Here is a 25446-nt window from a genome sequence, read left to right on the forward strand (position 1 = left end):
TCTTTTACTTTCAATGTTGAGCCAGTTCACCTATTTCTCTCCACCTCAAGAAGCAAACACTTGTGTGAACTGTGCATTGATTCCTACATACTTGCTTATTGCACTTATTATATTACTCTATGTTGACAATATCAATGAGATATACATGTTATAAGTTGAAAGCAACCGCTGAAACTTAATCTTCTTTTGTGTTGCTTCAATGCCTTTACTTTGAATTATTGCTTTATGAGTTAACTCTTATGCAAGACCTATTGATGCTTGTCTTGAAGTGCTATTCATGAAAAGTCTTTGCTTTATGATTCACTTGTTTACTCATGTCATATACATTGTTTTGATCGCTGCATTCACTACATATGCTTTACAAATAGTATGATCAAGATTATGATGGCATGTCACTCCAGAAATTATCTGTGTTATCGTTTTACCTGCTCGGGACGAGCAGAACTAAGCTTGGGGATGCTGATACGTCTCCGACGTATCGATAATTTCTTATGTTCCATGCCACATTATTGATGTTATCTACATGTTTTATGCACACTTTATGTCATATTCGTGCATTTTCTGGAACTAACCTATTAACAAGATGCCGAAGTGCCAGTTGCTGTTTTCTGCTGTTTTTGGTTTCAGAAATCCTAGTAAGGAAATATTCTCGGAATTGGACGAAATCAAAGCCAGGGGCCTATTTTTCCACGAAGCTTCCAGAAGTCCGAAGACGAAACGAAGAGGGGCCACGAGGCAGCCAAACCCTAGGGCGGCGCGGCCCCACCCCTGGCCGCACCGGCCTATGGTCTGGGCCCCTCGCGCCACCTCTTGACCTACCCTTCCGCCTACTTAAAGCCTCCGTGACGAAACCCCCAGTACCGAGAGCCACGATACGGAAAACCTTCCAGAGACGCCGCCAACGCCGATCCCATCTCGGGGGATCCAGGAGATCACCTCCGGCACCTGCCGGAGAGGGGAATCATCTCCCGGAGGACTCTACGCCGCCATGGTCGCCTCCGGTGTGATGTGTGAGTAGTCTACCCCTGGACTATGGGTCCATAGCAGTAGCTAGATGGTTGTCTTCTCCCCATTGTGCTATCATTGTCGGATCTTGTGAGCTGCCTAACATGATCAAGATCATCTATCTGTAATTCTATATGTTGCGTTTGTTGGGATCCGATGAATAGAGAATACTTGTTATGTTGATTATCAAAGTTATATCTACGTGTTGTTTATGATCTTGCATGCTTTCCGTTACTAGTAGATGCTCTGGCCAAGTAGATGCTTGTAACTCCAAGAGGGAGTATTTATGCTCGATAGTGGGTTCATGCCCGCATTGACACAGGGACAAAGGATGAAAGTTCTAAGGTTGTGTTGTGCTGTTGCCACTAGGGACAAAACATTGATGCTATGTCTAAGGATGTAGTTGTTGATTACATTACGCACCATACTTAATGCAATTGTCTGTTGCTTTGCAACTTAATACTGGAGGGGGTTCGGATGATAACCTGAAGGTGGACTTTTTAGGCATAGATGCAGTTGGATGGCGGTCTATGTACTTTGTCGTAATGCCCAATTAAATCTCACTATACTCATCATGATATGTATGTGCATGGTCATGCTCTCTTTATTTGTCAATTGCCCAACTGTAATTTGTTCACCCAACATGCTGTTTGTCTTATGGGAGAGACACCTCTAGTGAACTGTGGACCCCGGTCCAATTCTCTTTACTGAAATACAATCTACTGCAATACTTGTTCTACTCGTTTTTCGCAAACAATCATCTTCCACACAATACGGTTAATCCTTTGTTACAGCAAGCCGGTGAGATTGACAACCTCACTGTTTCGTTGGGGCAAAGTACTTTGGTTGTGTTGTGCAGGTTCCACGTTGGCGTCGGAATCCCTGGTGTTGCGCCGCACTACATCCCGCCGCCATCAACCTTCAACGTGCTTCTTGACTCCTACTGGTTCGATAAACCTTGGTTTCTTACTGAGGGAAACTTGCTGCTGTACGCATCACACCTTCCACTTGGGGTTCCCAACGAGCGTGTGCTTTACGCGTCATCAAGTAACTCTTTATCTCTTACATTATTTGATTGTCCTCCATGCTTACCGAAAGAGGTTGAATGTTATGTTCCTGTGGATTCTCTTGAAATATTCCCTATGAGTAAAACTTGTGAAAATAATTATGCTACTGTTATCTATGACAATCCATGCTACTTTGATAAATCTTATGATAATGCTTTGTTTGTGCCTGATGTCGAAATGCATGGTACTAAAGAGTTTTGTTTAGCAAATGTTTATGATAAATCTTTAGATGATGGTCCTATGTTAGTTGATAATATTAATTGTACTACTAATGAAAATGGGATTGTAGAGTTCTTGACTTTATCTAGGAGTCCCATATCTCTTGAGAATGATCAATTACCTTGTTATATTATTGATAAAAGTGGGTTCGAAAGTTTTAATCCCACTATTTTTGAGCTTGATAAAAATTATGTGTCTATGGATCATGAAAAGAATGCTTTATGTGATAGTTATATTGTTGAGTTTATTCATGAAGCTACTGAAAATTATTATGAGAGAGGAAAATATGGTTGTACAAATTTACATGGTACTAAAACACCTCTCTATATGCTGAAAATTTGGAAGTTACTCTTGTTTTATCTTCTTATGCTTGTCACTTTGTTCTTCATGAATTTATTTGTGTACAAGATTCCTATGCATAGTAAGAGGGTTAGACTTAAATGTGTTTTGAATTTTCTTTTTGATGCTCTCTTTTGCTTCAACTCTTATTTCTTGCGAGTGCATCATCAAAACTGCTGAGCCCATCTTAATGGCTATAAAAAAAGAACTTCTTGGGAGATAACCATGTGTTTATTTTGCTACTGTTTTGTTGTGTTTTGGAAGTTGTTACTACTGTAGCAACCTCTCCTTATCTTTATTTTATTGCAATGTTGTGCCAAGTGAAGCCTCTAATCGAAGGTTGATACTAGATTTGGATTTCTGCGCAGAAACAGATTTCTATCTGTCATGAATTTGGGCTGTGTTCTCTGTAGGTAACTCAGAAAAATCTGCCAATTTACGTGCGTGTTCCTCAGATATGTACGCAACGTTCATTAGTTTTGAGTTTTCTGATTTGAGCAACGGAAGTACCTCTTTAAAATTCGTCTTTACTGGCTGTTCTGTTTTGGCAGATTCTGTCTCTGTTTTTTGCATTGTCTCTTGTGGACTTTAAGCAAGGCTTTTTAGACGTGGAGAGCTGTAGCTAATGTTTTATTGAGTTCTTGCAATGTGTCACTACAGGACTAAAGTGGATTCAAGTTTTTTTTTTGAGTACTAACCCCTCTAATGAAGTTTATGAGAAGTTTGGTGTGAAGGAAGTTTTCAAGGGTCAAGAGAGGAGGATGATATATGATCAAGAAGAGTGAAAAGTCTAAGCTTGGGGATGCCCCCGTGGTTCATCCCTGCATATTTCAAGAAGACTCAAGCGTCTAAGCTTGGGGATGCCCAAGGCATCCCCTTCTTCATCAACTTATCAGGTTTCTTCTATTGAAACTATATTTTTATTCGGTCACATCATATGTGCTTTACTTGGAGCGTCTGTGTGTTTATTTTCATTTTGTTTGTGTTTGAATAAATTCGGATCCTAGCAATCCTTGTTTGGGAGAGGGACACGCTCCGCTTTTTCATATGAACACTTGTTCTTCGTTTTACCTTTAATGTTCAATGATAAAAGTTGGAAGCTACATCACTTATTGTTATTTGGTTGGAAAAAGAAAATGCCTCATATTGTCTTGAATAATTTGACACTTGGCAATTGTTTTGAGCTCTCAAGTAGATCATGATTAATCTCTTGCATCATATAGTTTAAACCTATTAGTGGAGAACTACCGTAGAGCTTGTTAAAATTGGTTTGCATGATTGGTCTCTCTTAAGGTCTAGATATTTTCTGGTAAAAGTGTTTGAGCAACAAGGAAGACAGTGTAGAGTATTATAATGCTTGCAGTATGTTCTTATGTAAGTTTTGCTGTACCGGTTCATACTTGTGTTTGCTTCAAATAGCCTTGCTAGCCTAAGCCTTGTATCGAGAGGGAATACTTCTCATGCATCCAAAATCCTTGAGCCAACCACTATGCCATTTGTGTCCACCATACCTACCTACTACATGGTATTTCTCCGCCATTCCAAAGTAAATTGCTTGAGTGCTACCTTTAAACAATTCAAAATTTATTACCTCTAATTTGTGTCAATGTTTTATAGCTCATGAGGAAGTATGTGGTGTTTATCTTTCAATCTTGTTGGTCAACTTTCACCAATGGACTAGTGGCTTCATCCGCTTATCCAATAATTTTGCAAAAAGAGCTAGCAATGGGATTCCCAGTCCCAAATTAATTAACAAAAATAGACACTCCTCCATGGTATGTGATTGTTGGACGACACCCGAAGGATTCGGTTAGCCATGGCTTAAGAAAGCAAAGGTGGGGAGGAGTGTCATCTAAATAAAACAAAAATAAAAAGGCACTCCTTCATGGTATGAGATTGTTGGCAGGCACCCGAGGATTCGGTTAGCCATGGTTTGTGAAAGAAAGGTTGGAAGGAGTGCCACCCAAAAATAAAAATAAAATGGGAGCCGCTCTTTGAAGGTTTGTCTGGCAAGGGGGTTAGAGTACCCGCTACCATTCGTTGACAACAACAAACACCTCTCAAAACTTTACTTTTATGCTCTCTTTATGTTTTCAAAACTAAAGCTCTAGCACAAATATAGCAATCGATGCTTCCCTCTGCGAAGGGCCTTTCTTTTACTTTATGTTGAGTCAGTTTACCTACTTCCTTCCATCTTAGAAGCAAACACTTGTGTTAACTATGCATTGATTCTTACATACTTGCTTATTTGCATTCATCATATTACTTTATGTTGACAATTATCCATGAGATATGCATGTTGAAAGTTGAAAGCAACTGCTGAAACTTATATCTTCCTTTGTATTGCTTCGATGCCTTTACTTTGAATTTATTGCTTTATGAGTTAACTCTTATGCAAGGCTTTTGATGCTTGTCTTGAAAGTACTCTTCATGAAAAGTTTTGATATATGTTATCTATTTGTTAGCAACTATAGATAATTGCCTTGAGTCACTTCATTAATTTCATATGCTTTGTAATAGTATGATCAAGGTTATGTAAGTAGCATGTCACTACAGAAATTATTGTTTTTATCGTTTACCTACTCGAGGACGAGTAGGAACTAAACTTGGGGATGCTGATACGTCTCCAACGTATCCATAATTTCTGATGTTCCATGCTTGTTTTATGACAATACTTACATGTTTTGCTCGCACTTTATAATGTTTTTATGCGTTTTCCGGAACTAACCTATTAACAAAATGCCACAGTGCCAGTTCCTGTTTTCTGCTGTTTTTTGGTTCCAGAAAGGCTGTTCCGGCAATATTCTCGGAATTCGACGAAACGAAGACCAAACATCATAATTCACCGAGACGGACCAGGACACCGAAGGGGAGTCAGAGGGGAGGCCTGGGGCCCCCACACCATAGGGCCGCGCGGGCCAGCCCCTGGCCGCGCCGGCCTATGGGGAGGGCACCCTGTTGCCCCTCCTGCGCCGCCTCTTCGCCTATTTAACCCCTTTCGACCTAAAAACGCGATACCTTTTGACGAAGTCGCCAGAAACCCTCCAGAACGCCGCCACATCGCGAAACTCCGTCTCGGGGGCCAGAAGTCTCTGTTCTGGCACTCCGCGGGACGGGGAATTGGAGGAGATCGTCACCATCATCATCACCGACGCCTCTCCATCGACCAGCCATGTTTCCCCCATCCATGTGTGAGTAATTCCCCCGCTGTAGGCTGAAGGGGATGGTAGGGATTGGATGAGATTGGTCATGTAATAGCATAAGATCGTTAGGGCATAGTGCCTAGTGTCCGTAATTGGTACTTTGATGATATTGTTGCAACTTGTTATGCTTAATGCTTGTCACTAGGGCCCGAGTGCCATGATCTCAGATCTGAACATGTTATTGTTTCATCATGATATTCATTGTTTTATGATCTTACCTGCAAGTTGTATACACATGTCGCTGTCCGGAACCAAAGGCCCCGAAGTGATAGAAATCGGGACAACCGGAGGGGATGGTAGTGATGTGAGGATCACATGTGTTCACGGAGTGTTAATGCTTTGCTCCGGTACTCTATTAAAAGGAGTACCTTAATATCCAGTAGATTCCCTAGAGGCCCGGCTGCCACCGGCTGGTAGGACAAAAGATGTTGTGCAAGTTTATCATTGCGAGCACGTACGACTATATATGGAACACATGCCTATTGATTGCTTTGTACTTGGACACCGTTTTATTATTATCTGCAAATGCCCTGCTTTGATTGTTACATGAGTTTCTCTCATCCATGCAACGCCCGTTATCCATCCCCGTGCCTACAGTATTTTAATCCCGCTGTTTACTATAATCACTACTGCTGTCTGTGTTACTCTGCTGCTGTTATTTCACTACTGCTACTGCTATAAAACTGTTACTACTGATAAACTCTTGCGAGCAAGTCTCTTTCCAGGTGCAGCTGAATTGACAACTCCGCTGTTAAGGCTTTCAAGTATTCTTTGTCTCCCCTTGTGTCGAATCAATAAATTGGGTTTTACTACCCGCGAAGACTGCTGCGATCCCCTATACTTGTGGGTTATCACTTGCTCAGGTTTTTCCTTCAAAAAGAACAGGCTATCATCGGCGAAGAGGAGATGGGAGATACCAGGAGCTCTTCTGCACACCTTCAGATCTTGCAGCTCCTGTAGGTGGACTGCTCTTTTTATAATTCTAGATACGCCTTCTCCAACAAAAAGAAAAAGGTATGGAGACAGGGGGTCTCCCTGTCTAATCCCTCGAGTCGGCTTGAAGCCTTTTGTAAGGTTACCATTCACCCTCACTTTGTATGTGAGCCCATGATCCAGTTTGCAAATTTTTCATGGAAACCGAATTTTGTCAGGATCATTCAGAGGTAATTCCAATCAACTCTCTCATAAGCCTTTGATAGGTCTAGTTTGTAGGCGCAGAAAGTATCCTCACTTTTCTTGTTCATTTGGATTGCATGGAAGCATTCAAATGCCACAGGGGCATTATCATTGATCAATCTTCGAGGGACGTAGGCGCTTTGATTTTCTGAGATTAGTTCATCCAAGTATGGTCTCACTCTGTTAACAATGCACTTGACAACCACTTTATAGATAACATTGCAAAGTGCAATTTGCCTATAGTCTTTCAGGGATTCAGGGGTATTGTGTTTTTTGATTAGGACTAAGATTGTTTCATTTTTGCCTGCAGGCATGTTTCCTTCTCTAAAAAAAGTTTTCACAACAGCAATGACTTCCTTTTTTAGCAGCCCCCAATTTCTTTGAAAAAATCTAGCCGGGAAACCATCTGCGCCAGGAGCATTTAGGGGGCCTATTTGGAAAAGGGCATTGCTGATTTCATCATCAGTGAAATTTTTGGTGAGCTCATCATTGGTTTGTTGATCAACCATAGGTTCAATTAGTTCCTTAATGAGTTCAGGGATGACCTAACCATCTTTAGTGTACATATTTTTGAAGTAATCATTTGCTAACTTTTCCAAGTCTTCAAATTCCTCTACAAAAACTCCATCATTCTTTACCCTTTTGATCTTGTTCTTTTTTGCTCTCCATGAGGCTTTCCGATGGAAATATTTGGTGTTTTGGTCCCCGTGTTTCAGCCAGTTTGTTCTGGATCTTTGTCTCCACATTATTTCCTCTCTAAGCAGCAATTCATCCAGTCTTTTGTTGATAGCTTCAATGTCTTTTGAATTTGATGAGTTCTGGTTTTCCAACAGCCTTTCAAGTTTGGTTTTCAGATCAGCGATTTCCTTGGAGACAGATCCAAAGGATTTTGTACTCCAATCTTTGAGACATACCATAGTGGATTTCAGTTTTTGGTGTATCTCCTGAAGATTTCCAGCTGAAACATGTCCTTCCCAAGCAGTGTTTATTTCATCAAGAAGCAATTCTTCCCTTTCCCACATCATTTCGTACCTTTGGGTTTTGGTAGTTTTCCTTCCTTTCCTTTTATTCTCCAAGTCTAGCAGAATGGGGCAGTGATCAGCTCGGGACGATACAATGTGAGTTACATCAGCTTGGGGAAACATACTTGACCATTTTGGACAGGCAAAAGCCCTGTCCAGCCTCACCTTCACATTTTGGTCACCCTTTTTTTATTGTTATAGGTCCATGATAGTCCACGATAGCCTCACCTTCACATTTTGGTCACTCTCGCTTTGATATAAGGCAGGGATTGATCCTTCAGAGGTACATCCCCTAACCATGTGTCCTTCCAAAATCTAATATTAAGTCTCAAGTGACCCTCCACTGAAGAAGTTATCCTTGACGTCCCTTAAACCATTCCAAAAGGAGAATATGTGGGTTTAGCAGAGACATGTGAGATAGTTTTTGTTCTTAGATATTTGTTATGAAGTAATTCTTGCCAGGCACCCTCTTCATTCATGAGCTTATATAACCACTTTCTAAGTAAACTCTTATTCTTAAGTTCTAACACCTCAATACCCAAACCACCCTGATCCTTCGGTCTACAAATGACGTCCCATTTTGTTAATCTATATTTTCTTTTGTGCCCATCACTCTGTCAAAAGAAACGAGATTTGAAGAAATCAAGTCTCTTTATCACCCCTATTGGAATTTCTAAGAAAAAAAGCATAATCATCGGTAAACTTGCGAGGATTGAATTTATAAGAGTAATCCTATCACCGTATGAAAGCATCCTGCCCGCCCAACCACTAAGTTTCTTCTCAAATCTATCTTCCACTAATTTCCATTCACCATTTTTAAGTATCCAAAAGTGTATTGGAATTACAAGATATCTAAAAGGAAGCGAACCTATATCGCAGCCAAAAAGGTTTTGTATTCGCCCTCAGTTTCTTTTGCTCTCCCAAAATAGAAAATCTCACGATTTTGAAAATTTATCTTGAGATTAGAGCGCTGCTTAAAAATAATAGAACTAACTTCATATTAAGTGTTGTGTCAAAATCATGCTGCATAAAAAGGATAGTATCATCAGCGTAAGGTAAAATCGATAACCACCCATCAACCAAATGAGGAATTAAACCGCTCACTTGCCCATCATCTTTTGCCCTCGCAATAATGATTGCAAGCATGTCGGTGACAATATTAAACAGAATAGGAGATAGAGGATCTCCCTCCCGTAACCCTTCTTTGTTTGAAAATAGTGATCTATGTCATCATTCACTTTAATTCCGACACTTCACTTTTCAATATACGACTGAACCCACTCACACCATTTGGGGTCAAAGCCCTTTTTATAGAAACACAGAACAAACGTAGACTCTCACATACACACGCATACACTCGCTGACTCACCCCTATGGACGCACACTCGCACACCCTACCCCTATGAGCGCCTCTAGAAGACTGAGCCGGTGGATTGGATCTTAAAATTGACGAAGTCACCACATGTGCCTCGCTGTCGACGGAAATGTCGCCTTCCACTGAATGAATATTCCACCTTTATGAGACACGCAGATGTCAAACCCGAGGTTTAAACTCTGGTGAGGTGGAGGTACAACCACTCTCCTAACCACCTAACCTCAGGTTGGTTCTCCAATCAAAGCCCTTCATACGCATAGCTTGTTGCAAGAAAGACCAATTAACTTTATCGTACGTTTTTTCAAAATCTATTTAAAAAAAACACCATCCATTTTCTTCCTATGCAGTTCACGAATCATCTCGTGAAGAATCACTACCCCTTCAAGAATATGCCTACCAGGAATGAAATGCCGTTTGAGTGGGTTGAATCACAGCTATACCCATCAATCTAGTAGTCCCAACCTTAGTAAACACCTTGAAATTTAAGAGACATATTGGATGGTATTGTTGGACCTGAATGGGGTTTTCCTTTTTAGGCAATAATATGATAGTGCCAAAATTTAGATGAAAGAGGGGCAAATCTCCTGTTTGAAAACTTTGAAACATTGCCATGAGATCCCTTATAATAATTTCCGGAAGTATTGATAAATTCAGGTGGGAACCCATCAAGGCCCGGTGCTTTTTTTTCATTTGTGAGATTTTTTTTTTGGAGCAACCGGCAGGAGCTCTGCCTTTTCATTAAGAAGAGGGAAATTTGGCCAGTTTATAAGGGAAACTGGCCGAAAACCGATACAAACACAACACCGTGTCCGGTTTAAAAGAAAACCAGACAAAGAGAAAAGCAAAAGACGGCACAGTTTTTCTGGGAGAACTGGCGAAAACCCGCACACCTGGCCACACGACCTGGATAAACCAGGTCTGGAGCGCCGCCGAATGGCACCAGCACGACGGCAACAGCGAGCGCCACGACTGCCCGGTCCACGTCCCTAGAAAGGAAGTCAGAGCCGAAAGAGACGGCTAGGCCTTTCAAGCTTCGAGGGGTGAGGCAGGCCGCAAGGCAAGCCAGCGGCACTCGCGCACCGACGGAACACGAAAACGTCAACCCAAGCAGTAGCCAAGGCATTGCCGGGGGTGGCTCCCAAACATTCCGAAAAATGACGCCTCCAAGGAGGTGACGACGTCCAAAGACGCCGCCGTCATTCAATCCAGCGCAGCAGGATTTGGGTTTTCACCCCGGAATGATGGGCGGAGGTGTGTGAGGACTCCACGGCAACGCCTCCAAGGAGGAAAACGACGCCCTCGAGCGTCGCCGTTGCCGGCACCGACCGAGTCGGGCAAGACTTTCGTCCGGAGACCTACAACCCCGCCACTGTCAAAGACAATCCAAACCCCGGACGAGCACAAACCACCACAACAGGGGCGCCGCCTACGCCACGGAGACAACCCCGCCATTCATTTGTGAGATTGCCTCGAAAACTTCTTTTCATATTTGACAGCATCCGTATCCACATCCATATTTGTTATAAAAATATGGAAAATGAAGTGGAAAGGGTGCTATCTGATCCACACCAAATCAACTTTCACCTCTGAATATAGCATCAAACGTAATTTAATTCATCTATATTCAAAAAGAAGAAGCAAATAGTCTAAGTTCAAAAATCTAGTTGCGCAAAACCACGGGCCGCGCCCCTAGGAATACTCATTCGCTTAGCTCAGGATTAGCTCGTTATTCCAAGCCCCGTGTAATGAAATTTACTCTGTCGCTCGCGGTACATGAATAACGAAAAATCATTTTATCATTTTCGTGCAAAATCTCCTGAATTTGGCGCCGTACTTGTGTATTCTTATAATCTTATTGTTCGTTTTCCATGTAGCGTGTGTAGATTGGAGAGTGGGAGAGAGAGAGTTGACACAATAGCGGTGGTAATAATCTCTTTCAAAAAAAAAGAGAGTTGACAAAGTGTCCCCATCATCGATCTCTAAATTAGTTCAACTGTCACCATCGTGTACCGTAAACGCTCCTCGTCCCTAGCACTCTTAAGCTAGCTAGTAGTACTACAAGTCAATGCTAAATTGCTGACAGCTGCGACTACCCGCAACACTAGAAAAAGAGTCCTGCTATACGTACGATAAAGTTCATCCGATTCCTGTACGATCGGACTTACCACAGGCTGGGCGATTAGCTAGCGGTTTGGTTTTGGGCGCACAACTACACTACAGGAATGGACGCATACGCCGACGGCCAGCTGCCCTCGGCGTAGGCTACGCCGACGGCAGCCCTCGGCGTATGGCGTCGGCGTTTAGGTCCCTCGGCATAGACAATATTGCCGTCGGCGTAGCCCGGCCCTCGGCGTAACCGTCGGCACACAAATTTTACAAATTTGAATTTTCTTTTTTCCAAAAAAAAGTTCAAAAAAAAGAAATTCGAAAAAAAATAAAAAAAATCATATGCCGACGGCAAAGCCCTTGGCATAGAGTTTTAATTTTTTAAAATTTTAATTTTTTTACACCATTTTTTTCTTGTTTACTTGTTTATCTTTAACCCATACACTTTTAACTCTAAGTACACTTAATTTTAAGTCAAATTATAATCATGGTTAAACTTCCCAGTCGGTCACCCATCCTCACACTACTCCAACCTCAGCACGCTTAACTTCTTGGTTGCATTCGGATGAGCTTCCCTTAAAGAATTGACACCTTGCTGATAATAATAGCCTATCAACCCTATTAACCCTTGGACCGTGATGTCACAACTCATTATTTTTAAATTCCAAACAATTACTTAAGTAAACAATAATGAATATATAAGTAACAATGATTAATAATATTGAATTCAAATAACAATAAAATGATTTTATTTTTTGGTCTTTTTTCTATTTAATATGGAACAATTAATATTTTTAAATCAGAAAATCGAAATTCCACAAATAATATGTCTAAATCGATCAGAAAAATGAGAGGAATCTAAATATAACATCCATATCATCATTTGAACCTAAAAATTAGAGGAATCCAAATATGACGCCCAATTTACCATGTGGCCAAAACGGCCCCCTCGGGAGATGCTAACCGGCGGGCTGATGCACCGTTCGCTAACACACTAAACGGACAAAAATAAGCACATAAAGTGGTGTGTTATAGACCTAAAAACATTTTTTGCGAAATTTATTGAGCGATGGAAAGTGTACCCCTAGTTCAAATTCGATCAGTTTCCAGCGGATTCGACGGGACACCGCAGGAAGCCGCAGGAATTTCCAGATAGCTAGCGCGTACATATGGCATGTGATATATGGTGCGGAGACGGTGTCCTACCACTACGCTGAGGTCTCACGCAATACTAAAATGCGGCCCATGTAGCTGCTTCAGAAAAAAAAACCGTTTTAGCACCTCGAAAATGAAAAAATCATCGCCCATGGGTCGGATTGGAAATCCGCTCCCGGGGCCTTGCTTCCCATCCTAGGGACCACGCACGTGCCAAATATGGCCTCGTTCGGATAAACTATGCGGTGTCACGGGCCGTTTCCTTCTCATTTGCCCTGAAAGCCATAGAACTCCGGACGTGGTAACCCTGTTTGTGAAGGGTTTTTCAAAATAATTGTCGTATCATAATTCCGACTTTTGGAGTGGTTACTAGGACATATAAAATGACGCCATGCGGCTCCGCGGGATTTTCTGACTTAGTTTAAATGGCCATTTGGTCAAAACGGGCCCCCCACGGAGATGCGGTATGACCGTACCGGGCGCGTTGGTGCCCCCGTTTACCATCGCGCTAAACGGAAGAAAATTCGCACATAAAGTGATATGTCATAGACCTAAAATCATTTTTTCCGAAATTTATTGAGCGACGAAAAGTGTATCCCTAGTTCAAATCCTGTCACTTTCCAGCGGATTCGGCGGAACACCGCAGGAAGTGATGACCCACAAGTATAGGGGGTGTATCGTAGTATCTTCGATAAGTAAGAATGTCGATTCCAACGAGGAGCAGAAGGTGTTGACAAGCAGTTTCGATGAAGGATTCACTGTAAATGCTCACAGACAAGTATTCATGGGGTTTTGATGTAACAGATGAATAAAGTACGAGTAAATAAAGTGCGAGAGTAACAATTGCAGCGAGTGGCCCAATCCTTTTTAGCACAAAGGACAAGCCGGTTTGTTTACTTATAATGACCAAACGTTCTCGAGGACACACGGGATTTTAGTCTAGTGCTTTCGCTACATATGGCTAATTAATCTTCATTGTTTTGATAAGTGTTGTGTGGGTGAACCTATGCTAATGTACCGCCCTTCCTAGGACTAATACATACTTGTGATTATACCCCTTGCAAGCATCCGCAACTACAAGAAAGTAATTAAGAATAAATCTAACCACAGCCTTAAACTCTGAGATCCTGCTATCCCTCCTGCATCGATATACCAACGGGGGTTTAGGTTTCTGTCACTCCGGCAACCCTGCAATTGGCAAACGAGTACAAGATGCATTCCCCTAGGCCCATAAAGGTGAAGTGTCATGTAGTCGACGTTCACATGACACCACTAGAAGAATAACACCACAACTTAAATATCATAACATTGAATATTACTCAACCATAGTTCACTTACTAACATTTAGACTTCACCCATGTCCTCAAGAACTAAACGAACTACTCACGAGACATCATATGGAACATGATCAGAGGTGATATGATGATGAATAACAATCTGAACATAAACCTTGGTTCAACGGTTTCACTCAATAGCATCAACAACAAGTAGAAATCAATACCGGGAGAGTTTCCCCTATCAAACAATCAAGATCAAACCCAAATTGCTACGGCGGTGACGATGTCCAGCGGTGGAGACGGCGGTGATGATGGTGGAGATGATGATGATGGTGATGGAGATGATGTCCAGCTCGATGACGGTGACGATGGCATCGATTTCCCCCTCCGGGAAGGAATTTCCCCGGCGGATCTCAGCCCGCCGGAGAGCTCTTTTCTCTCTGGTGTTCTCCGCCCCGCAGAGGCGGCTGTAACTCTTCGCGAGGTACCCTCTGTGGCTTAGGTCTTCGGGACGAAGGATTTCGCGAAGAAAAGGAGGCGAAAGGGTCTGTGGGCCCCCCTCACCACCAGGTGGCGCGGCCAGGCCATGGGCCGCGCCGCCCTATGGTCTGGGCCCACCTTGGGTCCAGCTGGCTCCCCCTTCTGGCTTCCTTCGTCATCTGGGAAAATAGGATTTTCGGTATAATTTCCTTCCACAGTTGATCTTCCGAAATATTGCGTTCTGACGGTGCTTTTTCCAGCAGAATCCTGGCTCCGGTGCTCGATCCTCCAATAATGATGAAACATGCAAAATAGATGAAATAACATAAGTATTATGTCCAAATATGAAATATATCAATGAATAACAGCAAATTATGATATAAAATAGTGATGCAAATTAGACGTATCAGGAAGCCGCATGGATTCCCAGATAGCTAGCGCGCACATATGGCATGTGATATGTGGTGCGAAGGCGGTGTCCTACAACTACGCGGAGGTCTCGCGCAATACTAAAATGTGCCCCATGTAGCTGCTTCACAAAAAAAAACCCGTTTTGGCACCCCGAAAATGAAAAAACCATCGTCCATGGATCGGATGGGAAATACGCTCCCGGGGCTTGCGTCCCATCCCAGGGACCACGCACGTGCCAAATATGGTCTCGTTCTGATAAACTATGCGGTGTCACGAGCCGTTTCCTACTCATTTGCCTAAAAGCCATAGAACTCCGGACGTGATAGCCCTGTTTGTGAAGGGTTTTCCAAAATAATTGGCGTATCCAAATTCCATATTTTGGAGTGGTTACTAGGACACATAAAATGATGCCATGCGGCTCCGCGAGATTTTTTGACTTCGTTTAAATTACCATCTGGCTAAAACGAGAACCTGAGGACATATAAGAAAGTGATTGAATTGTTTCTATATTAACATGGTACTGTACATGATTCAAATATGCATGATTTTGACATAAACGGATAGATGATGTTTTTCTGAACATTGTGATACCTCATACGCATTTTTCTAACATCATATGAATTAGTTATGATTTTTACAAAATTAGGCAAATTTGAAAAATGGCTACGCCAAGGGTGGCCGTCGGCGTAGCCCTGTCTACGCCTAGGGCCAAAGATATGCCGAGGGCTGCCCTCGGCGTAGACCTCACTACGCCGACGGCCGCGCTACGTCGAGGGTCGGATGAGGAGGCTCGCCAGGCAAGGCCATACGCCGAGGGCCCCGACTTTTGGCCGTCGGCGTATCGCGCCATTCGTGTAGTGACTGGGGATGGGAAAAAAAGTACCAAGTCTATTCTCCCATGAAGATAAAAAAAATCTCAAATAAGCTCTGGCTTTCTTCCTCCTCTGACCTCTGGCTCACCCTTTCCAGCGGTAGAGGCGAGAAGGACTGCTCAATGCCTAGCACACGCTGAAATTTTCACTTATCACATGAGGGCATTTTCAATAGGGCGACCCATTTCGGACGCCGAAAATATTCGCGCGCGTCTATTTCCGTCTGCCTAAATGGTCGAAATCGACCGCGCGTCCGTTTGCGTCGGGTGGCTCCAGCGGCACGATGTATTTTTTTCGATTTTACATTTTTATAACATGAAAACATAATTTACATAGTAAAAGAAATGAAAATAAAAACCCTAAGATCGCCTACGCCTACTGGTTCTCATCGTCGCTGTCGATCACGACGAGCTCCGGTACCACCCACGGCCAGTTGGGAAGCGCCGGAGGTGGTGGAGGTGGAGGAGCCCAGACCGGTGGTGGAGGAGGAGGAGCCCACGCCGGTGCTGGAGTTGGAGTAGCCCATTTTGTCGTCCCCGTCGTCGTCGTTGTCATCCTATGCAGGCGCCGGCACCTGCCGTGTTCGACGATGAGGCACCGGTAGAGGGTCAAAGGGGAAGTCCCTGTCGCCCAGGAAGCCCGTCTTCCTCCTCTGATCCTTCTCAGACTTGCGATAGGTGCGCCAACTGTCGGAGTCGATGGCGTAGGCGGGATCGACGCGGAGGTCCAGGGGCAGCTACCGCCGCCTGCCGAATCTCGGCGCTCCTATATGGCTCGCGCGCATGCATGGGCGGGACGGGCACCCGGAGGTAGCTCGGCCGACAGCCGCCAGGTATGTGCACGTCCCCCCAGCCGTCGCACGGTGTCCAGTTCGCGTGCATCAGCCACCGCCCTCCAGTGCGCGCGCAGAAGAGGCAGCCGCGCGCGGGAAACGATGATATTGAAGGCGGCGCAGAAGCCCAGCCGCCGCCCGCCGGTGCGCGCGCAGAAGAGGCAGTCACGCGCGGGAAACGATGCCATTGAAGGTGGCGCAGAAGCCCAGCCGCCGCCCGCCAGTGTGCGCGCAGAATAGGCAGCCGCGACATTGATGGCGAAGGCTGCGGCGCAGATACTGAAGCGATGACCGCGGAAGCGATGCCTCGATACAGGCTCGCTGTCAGGCGGGCCCGGTGGAGAAGCGAGCGGTCAATTGGGACGTCCGCGCAGCGTCCACCGCGACGCATTCCAGGCGCAAATATGCGTCGGGTTTGCATCGCTGCAGCCGGCCCGGTCACTATGGGTCGCCCCGCTAGAGCGTATTTCAGACGCATTTTCGGCCCGGACGGACTCAAACGGATTTGAACGACTGTTTGCGTCGCTCCCGTTGGAGATGCCCTAAGATTCTCATTGTAGCGCTCTGTAGCATTTTTCTCTTCCTCCATGGCGGACTGATCATCCAAGAATAAGCTAAATTGCTTTAGATCGAGATTCAGGAACCGCTTGGCAGTATTGCGGGTTTGAGTTTGGGCTGGACTTAGCCACTGGAGAATTAACTAGCACTGGTGGAAGGAGTATCCTACACACATCGGACAGGAATCGTCGTGTGTGAAGCATATTCGCTAGAAAAAACACCGGGTGGCCATATCGTACGGAGGCCGTACCATTTATCTGCCCAAATCTCCTGCGTGATAAGGCTCTCGCAGTCGCAGTCGGCCGTAGCCCTCGTTCATCTACCTACCAGGCCGGCTGCATAAGTCTTTGAAGCAGAAGCAGCAAGCTCGATCCATGGCTTCCTTCGGACCGACGGGTTTGCCAAACTCGGAGCATGCGCATCGCATCAACAGAGGGACGCTGACTTTCAGCTACACCTGCGCTGGCCTCACAGGCACCGCGCTCCTCTTCGTCATCCTCTTCTTCTGCTACAAGAGCCGCAACCGAGCACCGGTCGCCGCTGCCGTCGCTGCCGCGGCGGAGACCGGAACGGAAGGTCGTCGCTGCGTGGACCTCTCCAAGCTACCGGAGTACGCGTACACACTGTCTGCCAGGCACGGTGGCAGCGGCGACGGTGCGCAGTGCTCGGTGTGCCTTGGCACGCTGCAGGCAGGCGAGATGATGCGGATGCTGCCGTTGTGCAAGCACCTGTACCACGTGGAGTGCATCGACATATGGCTGGTGTCGCACGACACATGCCCGCTATGCCGCTCGGAGGTTGAGCCCCCGGAGGAGGACGGCAAGCCTGCGACGACGACGGAGCTGCCGGTATAGTGCGCCTGGCCGGCCATCGTAGTTGGTCTCCGGCAAGTTGCACGGTAATTAGTTGCAGGTTGTCAAACGTGTGATGCTAGCTAGTTCTACGTAGAGATGCGAGCGGGATCCAGCCAAAGTTTTATTTATACGGAGTAGTTTATTTTGTGATTTCTATAATAAGTTTGGCGCCTTATATGTAATGTCAGTATGTACATAGTTGTAACTCGTAATGCAATTATATCAGAAAGTTATGCTGGGTTTGCAAGATCACCACTCCAACCCAAAAAAAAAAACACTTTTCCTAACAAACAGCTAGCTGTTTTTCAATTGGTAAACAGTCACTTTTTGAACCATACGTCCCATTTCCGAATCTCCACGCAAGGCTTCTAGAGTAGTTGTTTTCAGTCACGTGGCGATGTGGTAGTTTTTATTTTTGAATCGCGTTATCCATTCAGTCCTCCTTCGCTTCTCTTCTCTTTGTTCTCGCGCTGTGTCGCAGAGGTGGATCCATGGCGGAGAACGGCGGGGGTTCGCCGCATCCTGCCCGTCCTGCCCCTGATGCGGCTTGTGGTGCGTGGACGGCATGTCCTCCTCGCTCGGCGGAGATGCGGGCAGTTCCTGCGGGGACGCATCGTCACGCTCGCTCCCTCGCTGGTGTCGGGTTGACGCCGCGAGCGGAGATGGGGGAGGTTGCCGCTCGCACCCTTCGCCCTCAATCTGGGAAGATGTCCGGTACTATCGAGCGCGGAAGGCAAGTTCGACGCCGGCGACATGGTTAATTTCTCTCGGTGTTACTTCTCCCGCGTTTGCTGTTTGTAGAATTTGATGTCTCGATTTCACTGGAATTAGGGGATTCCTGGCTCGATTTCATAAAGCACGTGGCACACTATGTATGTGGTCATGTGTGGTCAGTGCTATCATGTTCATCTGTCGGGTTTGTTGATGTTGATTTGGACGTAGTTAGATGTGCTCATTCTGGATCCATTGTATGAAATTTATGATTCGCTGTGAAGTTGGAGATGTTTCTAGCCTATGGTATGAAGTTCATCTTCAGGTTTTTGTTGATGTTTGATTGGATGTAGGCAGATTTGCTCATTCAGGATCCATTCTATGAAATTTAAGATGCGGTGTGTAGTTGGATATGTTTTTAACCTGCGCTCTGAAGGTCATCTGCAAGGTTTCGTGATTATTATTGGAGGTAGCCAGATGGGGGTTTCTATTACAAGGGGAGTGATGAGTATGAGTTTGATTCTGAGTTAGATAGCTTTTAGCTTGTTGATTATATTAGGCTTTAGTTGATTTTCAGGTTTTACGATTAAATTGGCTGTACAACACATGCAAGTTTCCCCGGATCTGGATCCACCTGTCTAGATTATAGCACAGCTATACTACTTCGTCCATGTTGCTGGTGCTTCAGGTAATCAACATTGCTAATACTTATGCATGTTATTGTTGCATCACATAAGTCTCCACTGCGTTGTGTAAATTCTATTAGTACTACATGAGTGCTCATTCTGTTTCTTGTCTGGTTTGTGAAGATGATGATGCACATGTCCATGTGGTTTGCTTAATGTTATGTAGTGTCTGTGTTAGGATTTCCTGCAGGTTTTCATACGCCACCTCTCATGGAATCACTCATGTGATGTCCAATGCCTGTCTTGGCAGATGCAAGTCTAAATTTAGTAGCTCAATGAGTTGCCCACTATGTTTCTGTTAACAAGCCTTGTGGCATTCTTACATGTGCACTATCTGAATCTTAGGCAGTGTGTAAATTTTCTCTACACATGTATTATTACTTCTTATCATGGAATCTCCTGGCAGCCGGACTGCATTTTTTGTGTGATAGCCTTTGTTACCGTCTTTTATATCGATCCACTATGTATATATAGGAGATGCACACCCATGTTAAATACATCATGGTGAGTTATGTATGTGATCCTCTGAGTTGATCTTTTTTCGTCTCTGAGTTTTAATTCTATGAGATTCTTAGATTATTCAGAATCTCAGACTGAGTTTTAATTCTATGAGATTCTTAGATTATTCAGAATCTCAGACTGAGTTTTAATTCTATGAGATTCTTAGATTATTCAGAATCTCAGATTGTTCAGTTAAAGTTCCTTAGTTTAGTCTCTGAGTTATCACATTTTGATTTCTTCAGTCAAATTTTCTCAGTTTGTCTCAGTTCATATTTGCTCAGTATAAGTTGCTCAGTTAAAGTTTCCTAGTTTAAATTTCTTCAGTTTTTGAATGATTCAGTTAATATTTAATCATTTTAAAAAACATTTGCTCAGTTAGTTATTTTCTCAGTTAATCTCAGCTTTGCTCAGTTTATTTTCTCATATTTGCTCAGGTTAAGTTTCTCAGTTAAAATTTCTCAATTCTTGTTTTCTCAGTTTCATATTTTCATTTCTTCGGTTTATGTTGCTCAGTATGTCAGTTAATATTGAGCCTTTAGTTCTTCAATTATAATTCTCTCAGTCTCTGAGTTTTAATTCGCTCTGTTTGCATTCCAGGTCCCCTTGTATTCCTCGCCGATCAGATCCACCCCGACCTACAGTCATCTTTTATTCATTTTGTCAGTCATAATTTTTCTTTTTGGTTTTAAGTCTTCAGTCTCCTCATTCATTTATTTCATTATATTTTTTTTCTGTTGTCATCAGTCATCATTCACTCATTCATATGTAGTTATTTTTAGTAATTTCTCAAGTCTTTAATTGTCACTTTTATGTGTTCATGAGTCTTCAATTCCTTCCTCACATGGCGCAGCCTTCCAAGCAACCGGCCATTTGTAGATCCGGCCATTTCTAGTCTCCAATTCCTCTTTCTTCTTTCTATCTTTCTTCAGTACCTCAGCACCTCAGCCTCTAAGTTTTACTTTTATTTAGCCTTAGGTCATCAGTATTGTCCTAGTATTATTCCCTACCTAAATTTGTCTTCCTCCTTGAGTTTCGTCCACCACTAAATATTTTATCTGTGTTAACTTTCAGTTTTCATTCCGAATATGCAGATATGGTGCCATTTGTGTGGTTTGCCCGGCATCCTTTACCAGCGGAAAGAGTGTTCTTTCTTCAGTAATTTTCTTCTTTTGTATTTCTCTCAATCTTTTTCTTCAAATTCTTATTTCTTGCATCCCTCACTTTCTCTTTGTCGAGTATCTTCAAAAGTGTTACTGTTTTTTCTTTATTATCTCATTTCTTTTAATGTTTCAGTCCTCTGGTTACTTTGTCCTCTCGGCTGTTGATTGGCTAACCCCTATGTCTCTTCCCCACGTTACTTCCTCCACTGAGAATAGATATTCGCTTCATTGTATTTCCTTTTTCTGCACCTTTTCAGTTTGCAGCGGGTTAAGATGTGACATTTTCTTTAATCTCTTAGTTTAAATTCTGTTAGTTTTTCACTTATTTTATTTTTTAGTGTAAATTTCTCAAGGATCCACTCCAACATACGGCTTGAGGAGTTCTAAGTGACCAGTGACTCTGCTTGAGTATTCCTAAGGGATTTTCCATGCTAAACCGTACCCAGATAGTATTTGCTACACTCTGTCATAATGTCTAGCACTATGCATACGTCCCAGAATTAACTAGTTCTTTTCATCCAGAAGTTTATTTGCAGTCTCTCTCTTCCATTGTTGGTATAGGCCCCTTTGTGTCTATCTGTCCTTTATTGGTATAGAGCCCTTGTGTCTATCTATCCTTTATTTGCAGTCTCAGTGTAATTGCTGAAGCGATATATGTGTTTCCACCTGTAGGTTTATTACACAATTACGCATGGGGTCTATTGTCTCATTTCTTCAAAGAAGAACATTTTCTTAAAAGCCAGGATGGATCGAGTATCACTGTAGAGTGTAAGTCTGTTTCTTCTTCTGTTATTTAATTTTATCAGTTTCAGCTGCTCATATTTTTGTCTTCGTACCTCTACTGCTGGTGTACAAATCAGGCGCAAGTAGCACCACCTAAAACTGAAAATGTACCTTTTCTCCCCATGCTCTCTGTCAGTTTTTGTTCCCTCACTTTCATGTTCCGTTAGTGACCCTACATAGGGGGGGCTATTCTCGTTTTCATACTGTTCTATCTATGTTTCTTCGCAATGTTTTAATTTTCTATCATTTCAATGTAGGTAGGGGGACACTCAAGATCCTTTTTAGTGGAAAAGGATTTTAGAGGGTTTTGTGTATGTGGATGTGTGAATCGACTTCCATGTATTGCAAAGTAGGACTGTGACCTTTTTTCAGTTTTTAGTTGTTGGTGTAGCATTTTCCTAACTGTTTTTTTTGTCAAAACTCCATGTAGATTCATCTTTTGTTCGATTTTGGCACTATCAGCGAGTATAAGGATGTAATTTAAGTGTTTTTTTTCTGATACATGAAAGTTGACCTTTTCGTTTCTAATACAGGTGTGCATCTTCTGCCCTAGAACGAAAAAATCTTCAAAAAATGAAGGTAGCTATGAGAGTCTATGTAAGGGAGTTCACGGACTGTACCTTAGCATCTCCAATTCGAAGCACAGTTTCTTGCAGTATTTCCTTGCCTTTCTTCTTGTCTGATGGATGCTCTTCTTTTTCCTCCATTGTTACTCTGTTTTCTTCTTGATCTAGATCCAGAGAGGAGGGACTTCTTGGAAGTAGTGGTTGAAAGAAGTGGTTCGAGCACATGAACTGTTTTGCTTGCTGGAGAAGAAGGTCGAACAGGTACAAGATGCACGTGAGCTTTTTACTGATTATGGGATTTCCTCTGTAATGGGTTTTTCAGAACTCAACATTGACTCAACTCAGAAATCAATGGGACTCAAACACATGCCGTGTAACGAAAATGTATCTGTTTTGCTAGACTGAAACAGACCGTTTTTGATTAATTGAGTTGTTTTGTCTGGTGTACAGTTGTCACCATTTGATTGTTACTAAAAAAGTGTCTGTTCCCCAATTGAAAAACAGACGCATGTTAGATAGTCACTCCCAAAAAAAAGGCGTTTCATTATAACAAATGGTTTGTGACATCCGACATCCAAGTTATTCATATACGTCTCCTATATTTTAACCGTGTGCAATATCTAAGCATATTTGAAACGGTTTCATTGAACGTTTGTGATGTCTACCCTCATGTAACGATTGTTCGGTAAATCATGTGGATGAACTATTTTCCAACAATTTATCCTAACGGAGACATAGAGCATGTGGAGTACTGTGTTTTTTTTTTTCGGGTGTGTGGAGTACTGTGTTGCATAAAAGTATACCCACAAGTATTAAAATAAAAACAAATTAATAGTAAAAGACTATTCTAGCTTTTTAAACTTGGTTGGCGATCCTTGCTGCGATGGAAATGGAGCCCATTCCATGCAAACCTGTGAGAAATTCATCTATTAGAAGATGGGTGTGGGAAACTTTGATCCTTGCCATCTAAAATCGGGATGGGGATTAAAAGGTCTCTCCCTCATGTTCCTTGCCATCCCCGTTGTAATTGTGTCTAGTGTATTATATATTTCAATAACATTTAACATATGCTACTAATTTGTTATCATTTTACCATGTACGTATTACAAACTTGCTTATCTTTATGTGTAAAACATGTAAGATCATAAAATTATGAGAAGATAATTTCAGTTTAGCTTGTTAATGGGGAACCTGATCCCTGCCCCGAACCCGATGGGGGTGGGGATGAAAAAAAACTCTCCCAAATAATTATATGGGGAGTATTATATATTTCAACTAGATGATATCCCGCTCGTTATTGCGGCACATTTTCTAAACATTACATGTTATATAGACTATGAAGAGAACATATGTTATACCAAGACCAGCATATGAAGGAAAATGAATAAGAGAAATAGAAGAAACATTATTGATTCGGTGTACGTGTGAGGCTATGAATACATTCCTCTGGATAAATATGTACTAACCAAAGTATGGCGCATATCACACATTAACACTAAATTAAAAATTATAGTTAATAGTTTATAAGAAAAAAAGGGAGGAAAATAACACTATTCATTCGGAATTGGCATTATTGGTCAAGAATATAAAACATTACTTACAACAATTGTCCGTTACTTCTCATAAAACCAAAGGTCAACATATAAGCAATAAATTATTTCTTACTGGTGGCAAATTCTGCAATTCTTTGCACTGTATAATTGAAGAAACAGATAAGTTGATACATCCATATGAAAAGTAATGGTGCTAATGCATAAATGATTATTGAAGATGAACACCTTGCATTATTTATACATGAACATCATCATGGTCTCCTCTCACTGCTCTGTGTCTCCGTTATGACAAATTGTTGGAAGGTTCACAATTAGTAGGAGAAACTTATTAAAACAGAAGTGCAGAATCAGATGGTCAAATGTGAGCATTTGTAGAAGACAAAAATGACGTTATTAACCCCTATAGAAAGATGTGTAAATCCAAACATAATTTGCATATACTCACACAGAGTTGAAGTACAAAATTAAAGAAATATTTTTTTTGTAATTGAGTAGTGAGGCTACATCTCTTCAGCCTATAAGACTAGCTACAATATGAGTATCATAGCTAGTATCATGCATGCCATGTTGGCAAAAATCTGATATGGCACAACAATTAGTGAGGAGAGAGATGCGAGTGGTATTATTTATAGGTAGGTACATAACACGTAAAACTAAAAAACTTAATGGCAAATGCATCATGTACATAAATTTTCATTGAGATTCTATAAAATATTAAATCTGATGAAACAATAATACTACCTTATGATACTATGCATTATAGAGGTGGTATCATAAACTAGTATCATATGCATGATACTAATCTATGGTACTTCTCATTGTGACTAGTCTAACAGTTGTAAATTGAAAGTTGAAAGTTGAGGACGGCCAGAGCATCTATCACCCCGCTCGCCCCGCTCCTGGGTCGCCCCCGCGCGACCTGGGGCGGAAACCCTAGCTCCCTCCCACCTCGTCCCCAACCCCCACCCCTCCCTGCCGCCGCCGGGCAAAGCCCGCGCGGTGCCGGTGGCGGCGGGCTTTCCCTTCCCCATCGCGAGGAGATCCGGGCGGGGCGGCGCTCTCCTTGGCGGCGGTGTGGCTCGGCGGTGGTCGGCGAGGCCTGGCGTGGCAACAGCCGGCGTGCTGCGTCAGGGGCGACCTTCCGCAGGTGGAGGCGGCGGCAGGTGGTGGTGCTCGCGGCGGCTGCCTTCTATCGCGACGGCGGTGGCCTGAGTCCACCTCTGCAGTTCCCGGGCTCGACGGTGCAAGGGGCGGAGCTTGGTGTGTGAAGCTTCCCGGGGCGGGCTATGCGCGTTGCGGGCCAGATCTGGGCCAGGCGGGCTCGGATCTGGTGGTGACGGCGGCGGCTGTCTACCCTGGGGGACGGTGGCCTAGGGCGGTGCTGATGCGCCGGCGCCGCAGTGGTTCGAGAGGTGGCTGGTGGAGGGTGCTTGGCGGTGGGGTGCTCGGTCGACGGTCGGCCAGATCTGGCCGGTCCGCCGGTTGACACTCGTGCTACAGGTCGGGCGGGCGTGGGGGTGGTAGGACGACGGCGG

At 43.4% G+C, this 25446-nt stretch overlaps 1 protein-coding gene and 1 long non-coding RNA gene across 2 annotated transcripts; both read left to right on the forward strand.

Moving 5' to 3' along the window:
- Window positions 1–17287: 17287 nt before the first annotated feature.
- Window positions 17288–18184, forward strand: LOC127312983 (RING-H2 finger protein ATL39-like). Its single transcript, XM_051343528.2, has one exon. The coding sequence runs from the start codon at window positions 17472–17474 to the stop codon at window positions 17949–17951; it is 480 nt and encodes a 159-aa protein (XP_051199488.1). The 5' UTR covers window positions 17288–17471; the 3' UTR covers window positions 17952–18184.
- A 176-nt stretch (window positions 18185–18360) lies between these two features.
- Window positions 18361–22887, forward strand: LOC127317027 (uncharacterized). The gene is made up of 3 exons (XR_007860771.2): window positions 18361–21777; window positions 22326–22371; window positions 22527–22887. It is a non-coding gene; the product is annotated as an uncharacterized lncRNA (long non-coding RNA).
- Window positions 22888–25446: the final 2559 nt, after the last annotated feature.

Source organism: Lolium perenne, chromosome 7 (genome assembly GCF_019359855.2).
Source record: "Lolium perenne isolate Kyuss_39 chromosome 7, Kyuss_2.0, whole genome shotgun sequence".
In the NCBI taxonomy this organism is placed as follows: Eukaryota; Viridiplantae; Streptophyta; class Magnoliopsida; order Poales; family Poaceae; genus Lolium; species Lolium perenne.